At 49.0% G+C, this 8,823-nt stretch overlaps 1 protein-coding gene across 1 annotated transcript in view; it reads right to left on the reverse strand.

Moving 5' to 3' along the window:
* Positions 1-6,454, reverse strand: part of PLAUR (plasminogen activator, urokinase receptor) — an 18,305-nt gene extending 11,851 nt beyond the window's left edge. The window contains exons 1-3 of the mRNA XM_023518980.1: positions 6,391-6,454; positions 4,603-4,713; positions 1,858-2,001 (exon numbers count right to left, since the gene is read on the reverse strand). Coding sequence (XP_023374748.1) covers positions 1,858-2,001; positions 4,603-4,713; positions 6,391-6,454 — 319 coding nt within the window. The remainder of the gene's footprint in view (positions 1-1,857; positions 2,002-4,602; positions 4,714-6,390) is intronic.
* Positions 6,455-8,823: the final 2,369 nt, after the last annotated feature.

The following is an 8,823-nucleotide window of genomic DNA, read 5'->3' on the forward strand; positions in this document are numbered from 1 at the left end:
CTGGCATCCCACAGTACCTACTTTCCTCTGATCCCACCTTGACCCCTCGTCCTGTCCTGCCCCTTTCACAGCCTGATTAATCTAACCAGTCACCCTCTGGTAATGAGTCTGTCATCTACTTTTGTGTCACACTCCCAGAACACACTGGATGGCGAACTCCATGGAGGCAGAGCCCAAGGCTGCCTTGGTTACTGTTGAGTCCCCAACATTATGTAAGCACAGAGTACAGTTCAACCAACTATCTGAGTTGCCACATGCAGGGTAAGATGGCACTAGAAATGGAAATGAGCCAGGTAAGGTGGCTCACACCTCTAATCCTAGCACCCTGAGAGGCTAAGGCAGGTGGATTGCTTGAGCTTACGAGTTAGAGACCAGCCTGAGCAAGAGTGAGATCATACCTCTACTAAAAATAGAAAAAACTAACTGGGCCTTGTGATGAGCACCTGCAGTCCCAGCTACTAGAGAGGCTGAAACAGGAGAATTACTTGAGCCTAGGAGTTTGAAATTGCTGTGAGCTATGACACTATGGCACTCATCCAGGAGACAGAGTGAGACTGTTTCAAAAAAGAAAGAAAGAAAGAGGGATGATATAGGCATATCAGTTATTAACCCTCATGTCCCTGTAATCCATCAGTGAAAGGGTAACACTGGTCCAGCAGTGGGTCTCCAGGGGTTTGTTCTGACACTGACCAATATTGTTAAATATTTTAACTAACATTCCTGATTAGATGTATTCTTTAGACCCAGGTATTAGTGCTTTCCTTTTTTTTTTTGGCCTGGGGCTGGGTTTGAACCCGCCACCTCCAGCATATGGGGCCACTGCCCTTCTCCTTTGAGCCACAGGCACTGCCCTATTAGTGCTTTCCTTAAGCAGGTCTCACTGAGAGAGGAAGTCAATGTCTACTCTTTTGTCATTTCCTGAAAAAAAAGCATCTGATTCAGTCCTGCCAACAGATGAAAGTTTGTGGTTAGGATGCATGAAAATCAGGCAGAATCCAGTTGAATGAAGAACAAAGAAAACCCAGAGCATACGCAGGCACTCTGCTTAGTGACGTCACTATGACTGGACTGGCCTTAATCAATTTCCTTCCTCACTGGGGCCAGGAAGAGGAATCTCTGCTGATCATGTGCCAGGGATCCCTTCTTTCCCTGTTCTTCCTCTCCTCTGGCACTTTGGGAGAATTTGACCCTTTCTAAGTCTTTTTTAAAAACTGACCAGAACTTGAAACCATGAAGCTCCATGGGGCTTAGGGAAATTTCTCCACATTTTTTTTAACTGCCTAAGTCAAAGACCATCTATCCCAGGGGATTCCCAGCCCCTAGCAAAGTTCTTCCCTTGAGAACTTTGAGTCTCTGCTTGTATCTTGGCCCCTTAGCACCTATTGCTCAGACCATCTCTTATCCCCACAGAAAAAAATCCGATGGACAGACATCAGTGAGACCATCTTAAGCACATGTGTGAGCTTGTTGAAGGCCCGTGTTGCATCTTCTACATAACAACCATACACACAAACATGCCAGATGGGGCTGGGTTAGGGATGAGGATAAGTTTGCAGCTGGGGATGGACTGGAGATAGTTTGAGATACGGATGAGGTTGATGTAGCAATGATGTTAAAAGCTGTGTTTAGAATAGGGATGGGTTTGAGTTGGAAAAAGTGTTGTAGTAAAATGAAGTTGGAGTTGTGATTGGAGGTGAGGCTGAGCTGGGGTTGAGGATGGGGGGGCTAAAGCTGGGTTTGAGCTGGGGCTGGGACTGGTGTAGGGCATGGAGTTGAGGTTGAAGTGATATAAAATCAGAGACAGGATTGGGATGACAATAAGGTTGAGTTGGGGATGGCAAGGGCTGCCCCACTCACCAAGGCTGGGCTGGTTGCACAGGTCTGACCCACACACAGACTCTGTAAGGGTGATGATCTGTGAGCCAGTCCGGTAGCTCATGGTCCTGTTAGTCTTCTCTGAGTGGGCACAGCCTCTCTCCACCACCTCCAACTCTTCCCCTCCTGTAAGGAATGGATGTTCATTACCCCAGAGGCTCCCCTGAGCCCTACTACCCTCTAACACTCCTGGTCTCAAGGTCACCCACTCCCAGGGCTGATCCTTGCCAGTCCTTTCCTCTTGTTTGGGTCCAACTCTGTCTTTTTCTAGAGTTATCCCTACATCCTCACCTTTCACTCACAGGAAAGCTGCTCTCTTAGTGATACACTATCACTAGGACTTTCTGGATTTATCTACCCCTTGCCCCCCACCTCAAGTTTGGAGATCTCAGCAGGGAGATGCCTCTAATGGGAATTTCTAAAGGGAAATGCTTTCAGCATACCAAAAAGTGTAAGAGATGCTATAAGAAATACTGCCTATTTGTCAACCAACTTTGTAAAATATTAGCATGTTGCTATATTTGTTTCAGATAGTCTTTATAAGAAGTGGAATTTAAGTTAGGCATAGTGGCTCATGCCTGTGATCCTAGCACTCTAGGAGGCCGAAGTGGGTAAATTGCTCTAGCTCAGGAGTTTGAGACCAGTCTGAGCAACAGCGAGACCCCATCTCTACTAAAAAGAGAAAAAATACCCATAGTGGTACACACCTATAGTCCTAGCCACTTGGCAGTCTGAGGCAAAAGGATTGCTCAAGTCCAAGAGTTTGAGGTTGCTGTGAGCTATGAGGCCATAGCACTCTACTTACAGTGACAGAGTGAGACTCTGTCAAAAAAAAAAGAAAGAAGGAAGGAAGGGAGGGAGGGAAGGAAGAAGGAAAGAAAGAAAGAGATAGAAAGAGAGAGGCTCTGTGCCTGTAGTACAGTGGTTATGGCACCAGCCACAAGCACTGAGGCTGGTAGGTTCAAATCCAGCCTGGGCCAGCTAAACAACAATGATAACAGCAACAAAAAAAATAGCCGGGTGTTTTGGTGGGTGCCTATAGTCTCAGCTACTCAGGAGGCTGAGGCAAGAGAATCGCTTAAGCCCAAGAGTTTGAGGTTGCTGTGACGCCACGGCACTCTACTAAGGGCAACATAGTGAGACTCTGTCTGAGAGAAAGAAAGAGAGAAAGAAAGAAAGGAGAGAAATGGAATTTAAAAGTTATTGTTAGTCAGGCATGATGGCTCACTCCTGTAATCCCAGCACTTTGGGAGTCTGAGGTGGGAGAATTACTTGAACCCAGGAGTTTGAGACCAGCCTGGGTAACATGACCAAACCTGTTTTTGCAAAAAAAATTTAAAAGTTAGTCAGGCATGGTAGTGTGTGTCTGTAGTCATAGCTACTTGGGAGGCTAGGAGTTGGGGGTTGCAGTGAGCTGTGGTCATGCCACTGCACTCCAGTTTGGGCAATAGAGTGAGACCTTGTCTTAAACACAGGCTGGGTGCAGTGGCTCATGCCTGTAATTGTAGTATTCTGGGAGGATTGCCTGAGCTCACCGGTTCCAGACCAGCTTGAGCAAGAGTGAGACCCAGTCTCTAAAAATAGCCAGGCGTTGTGGCAGGTGCCTGTAGTCTCAGCTACTTGTGAGGCTGAGGCAAGAGAATCACTTGAACCCAAGAGTTGGAGCTGCTGTGAGCTATGATGTCACAGCACTCTACTGAGTGTGACTCTGCCTCAAAAAAAAAAATCAAACTCCTGGGTTCAAGCTATCCTCCTGCCTTGGCCTCCCAAAGTAACTATGACTACAGGTACTACAGGCACCCACCACAATACCGGGATATCTCTTGCTCAGGCTGGTCTCAAACTCCTGAGCTCAAGGGATCCTTCTGCACCTGAGCCTCCCAAAGTGTGAGTTAGAGGTGTGAGCCATGGTGCCCAGCCTGTTGCACATGTTTTCTTAAACCTTATATAAAAACGTATCATATTCTCCAACGGGCTTTTTTTCTCTCAATTTTATCTTTTTGAGATGCATCCACATTGATATTTGTAGCTCCAGGTCCTTCATCTAAACTGGGGTGAAGCATCCCATTATGTGCTTATATCTCTGCTACTGACAGACTTGAGTTTCTTTCCAGTTTTCCATGTCACAAACACTGCTGTGAGGAACATTGTTATACATATGTTTCTGGCATTTCTACATTCTAGGAGCTGAATTGCTGGCTCTAGGGAACGCTAATCATCAGATTTTGCCAAACTACTCTGAGTGGGGGAATTACCATTTGCCCTCCAACACAGGGTCTGTAGCTCCATGTCCTCACCAACTCTGGTATTGTCAGATTTTTTTTAACTTTTTTTTTTTTTTTTTTTTGTAGCGACAGAGTCTCACCCTATCGCCCTCGTGGCATCAGACAGCTCACAGCAACCTCCAACTCCTGGGCTCAGGCGATTCTTTTGCCTCAGCCTTCCGAGTAGCTGGGACTACAGGCGTCGGCCACAAGGCCCGGCTATTTTTTTGTTGCAATTTGGTGGAGGCCGGGTTTGAACCCGCCACCTTGGATATATGGGGCTGGCGCCCTACCCACTGAGCCACAGGCACCATCCGGTATTGTCAGATTTTTAAATGCCCGCTCATCTGGTGGGTGTGAACCGGAATTTCCAGGTTGTTTCAGTTTGCATTTCCCTCATTAACTTGTGAGAGGCTCCTTGGTCACTTCTGTATCCTGTCATGACAGAGTAGGGGGAGCTCACCTTCCCAAATGCGCATGACCGTGGTCCTGCAGAGGTCCTGGCCCAGGGGGCACTCGTCCACCCAGCAATACCCGCTGCTCTCACACCGCTTGCACCGCAGGCCCCAGAAGGCTGAAGGGAGAAGTGGGGAGAGGAGTTAAGAGGGGGTCACACCCTCCGTACCAGGATCCCCTTTCGTCCTTTCATGCCTCCAAACCCAGAACCGGTCCACTCAGGTTCGTGCTCCACGTTCCTCTGAACTCTGACCGTCGGTACTCCTAGTCTATCGCTGGCTCATGTTCTATCTCTGCCACAAGTCCTTCCCCACAATTCTGCCCTGGCCCGTTTTCTCTTTAATTCTGTTTTCTCCCCAGGTATATCCTGGAAGTCCTATCTCCGCCCTCTCTATCAGGAGAGACTCCATTTAGGCTCTTTGTGCCGCCCCACCAGCTTTAGGTCTGTTCCTCCTGTCAAGTTCTGTTAGGGACGTTCTATGCTTAGTGCAGCCTAATTTTTACGTTATACCTCCGCTCGCAACACCAATGCCCTAGTGGAATTATCCCTCCCAACCCATAGTCCCAGATCCCACCCTCCTCCTTTGCTTCTCTCCACCCACCAGTTTATTCTGAAATTCACATCCCACCCGTCCTCCCTTCCGAAATTCTAATCTCAAATATCCCAGTTTCCCCGCAACCAAAGTTTCCTCCCTGCCCTCCTGCTGCTCCTGAAGGTTCTAGCCCCGGCCCTAGCTACCATAGAAGTCCTCTGAACCCCGCCCCTAGCTTCTCCGCAGACCTTTCAGCCCTTACCCCAGCTGCTCACCGACGTTTAGCCGCACCCCGACCACCACCCAGATGTCATAGCCCCGCCCCTAGCTCCTCCCGGACGTTTCTTCCCCGCCCCGGCCCCCCAAGACTGTCTGGTCCCGCCCCCTACCTACTCCCAGATTTTCTCTCCCCTCCTCCAGCTCCTCTCTGTAGGTGTCTCCAGGGCCCCAGCTGCTCCCCGAAGTTATGACCCGTTTCACTTGTCCCCGCCCTAAGGCTCTTCCCTGTCGGGTAAGCCTCCCGGGCATCGCTTTTCCCTCTCCAAACCAGGAGTTTTCGAGAGTTGTTACTCATTCTCGGCCTCCCGTGGTCTCAAGAGCTTTCCAGGTTATTCATCGCCGCACACCCCCACGCCTGTCCCCATTCCGCCCTGACTCAGTTCCTTCTCGAATGCCTCTCATTTCTCAAACCCATCCCCCCAACGCTTTTCCGGGGGAAGCAAGTGCGACGGTCAAGTCGGGGAGAGAGAAGTGAAAGGCTAGTGTCCTCAAGGAACAGGCCCTGGGTCCCCAGCCCCAGAATCGATCTCTCTTTAGACCTTTTGTAGAAGTGGGCACCTGTCTTCAGGTGCGGGATGGAGAGCCCGTGGGGCCAGGACGTTCATGTGATTTGGGGGCCAGTTATTTAGCCTCTCCATGGTCCCGTTTCCTTCTCTGAGAAACGGAATTAATAATAGTTCCATGCGGCTGGTTTGAAATTGCAAGGAAGTTTAAAAGAGAGCCTGGAATAAAGAGAGCGCTCTTTAAAATGATGACTGGTTCCTGTCACTAAATGCCTTCGCTTGGCCAATACTTCCTGAGCACCTGAGTGCCAGGTATGCGCTGCGTAGGGTTGCAAACAGCACGAGAATAATTATTATTGGTTGGGGACGGTGCTGGAACTGACCCCCATTTCCCCAACTCGAACACCTTGACCTCCCCTCTCCCGTCCCGACCCCAACACACCCTGTCTCCAGCGCCAGCATCCGAGACGCAGCTCTTACCTGGGACGCAGGTCTGAACCAACAGCAGGAGTGGCGGCAGCAGTGACAGCAGCGGGCGGCCCATGTCCGGAGGGCGCTTCTGTGCGCCACCTTCCTGCCCCTCTTCTCTCCCAGGACAGGGAAGGAGGCAGTTTTGTGGCCCCGAGGGCTCCTCCCAGAAGTTTTGCGAAAGAGCAAGTCAGCCACGGATGTGTGGGCCCTTTCCCCTCCTCCCCCGCGGCCTTCCCTGCCTCAAACTTCCCTTCCCAGGGTGCGGCCATCCCGCTGTGGGGAGCCTGGCTCTGCCCTGACTCACCGAGCCTAAGCCACAGTGGCAGTAAAGACCCCAGACTTCCGGGAAGCAAATCCCAGTTCTCTCTCTTCCTGCTGTGGGACCTCGGGCAATCTTTCTGCTCAGCTATGAAAATGGAGATAAAACGTGTCCCGTTGGGAAAGTAAAATGTGGCTGATTATTAGATAATATCAGGATTTTTGTTAGTTTTGTCTGGGGCATAATGGTATTGCGGTTATATGGGAAAATATCCCTATCTAGAGATGCATGCTGAAATATTCAGGGGTGAAAAGACAAAATTTACCTTAAAAACACTTTAGCAAAAAAAGTAGATATCTCAATTACAAAAATCGCTTTGTAGTCAGGTGGGGAAAATGTTCTCATCCTTTAAAAATGCTCACTGAGGCGGTGCCCGTAGCTCAGTGGCTAGGGCTCTGGTTACATACGCCCAGGCTGGCAGGTTCGAACCCGGCCTGGGCCTGCTAAATAACAATGACAACTGCAACAAAAAATAGCTGAGCCTTAAGGCGGGCACCTGTGGTGCCAGCTACTTGGGAGGCTGAGGCAAGAGAATTGCTTAAGCCCAAGAGTTTGAGGTTGCTATGAGCTGTGACAACCTGGCACTCTACCAAGGGCAACATAATGAGACTCTGCTTCAAAAAAAAATCAATTAATTAAAAATAAAAATGCTCACTGAAGTATTTGAGGGTGAATGGTCTGTAGTTACTTTAAATTACTTTAGAAGAAAATAAAGGCAAAATAGCCAAATATTTCTATGAATTATATCAAGCTAATGGGCATATGAGAGTTTATTTTGTCACTCTATCTCCTTTTCTGCGTATCTGAAGAGGTTTGTAATAAGTGAGAAGAAAAAAGTAAAATAAAATGCAGACGATAAAATAGTCTCCTTGGCTTGGGATGCTTCTGACAAAACAGCAGTTTAATGCAGGTGAAATGCCTGGGACAGCCACTGACCAAAATGGAGGTCTCAACAAATTCCTGTTTGGTGCTCCCTGACTCTGGTCTAGGAGCTGGAGACACAGGAAGAAACAAAGCACAGGTCCCTCCCTTAGAGCACTGACAGTGGGGAGAGATATGGTTATCTAATTTTTCACTGTCAAGTAGTGATAAGCAAAATGTCGAAAATAAAGCAGGCTGGGGGAGGGCTGAGGGTAGACTGCAGTGTGAGATGTTTTAGGTGGGTGATCCAGGAGGGTCTCCCTGAGCATGTGGGGTTTGAGCAGAGACTGAACGCAGGGAGGGAAGAAGTTGGGCTGATGTGTGCAGGAAACTTTCCGGGGATAGGGAACGGTCAGGGCAAAGATCCTGAGATGGGAGTGTGCCTAACAAGATCTAGGAATAGCAGAGAGGTCAGTGTGGGTGTAACGAGGTAGGAGAGGGAGAGGATAGTAGGTGATGAGTCAGTAGTAGGTACCTGTACCACTGTAATAATGATTATACTGTATGATCCTCATTAATTCATTGAAGCCATAAACTAATAATTTTAAGATAAGGTAAGAAAGGTCCTAAAGCTATCCCCTCTCTTTAGAGACACTGTAGCCCAATGGTTAAGAGAGTGGGAGCTGGCCTCCGACTGTGAGGGTTTAAATTCTATCTAGTTATTAGCTGCATTGCTTCCAGCAGGTTACTTAACCTCCCTGCCCCAAGGTCTTTATCTGGAAAGTAGAGAGAGCAAGTGTTTCCTTCCCAGGGCTGGTGTGCCAGAGAAATAAAAGAATGTACCTATGATGCCTGGCACACAGTGTGTGCTCAATAAAAGTGGTAGCTGCCATCATTATTGTTGTTGTCCCAGCTCTAGACTGCTGGACTCTGACCCTGCGTTTCCTCTTCCTGGAGTGAGAAGGGAGTGGGAGGCATGTCATCAAGTCTAAACTCAGCATTTAGGCTGACAACTGCTGAAGCCTTCCCTGGCTGGGTCTCCCTGGACCAACGGTGTCCTTTCTGAGTCTCAGTTTTCTCATTTGGAAAATGGAGCCCCTCTTGGGGTTGGTGTGAAGACTAAATGACTAGGGCTCGGCGCCTATAGCTCAACCGGCTAAGGCGCCAGCCACCTACACCTAAGGTGGCAGGTTCGAATCCCCAGCCCGGACCCGCCAAACAACAATGACGGCTGCAACCAAAAAATAGCCGGGCGTTGTGGC

Source organism: Otolemur garnettii, unplaced genomic scaffold (assembly GCF_000181295.1).
Source record: "Otolemur garnettii isolate 467f Iridium unplaced genomic scaffold, OtoGar3 scaffold00152, whole genome shotgun sequence".
Classification (NCBI taxonomy): domain Eukaryota; kingdom Metazoa; phylum Chordata; class Mammalia; order Primates; family Galagidae; genus Otolemur; species Otolemur garnettii.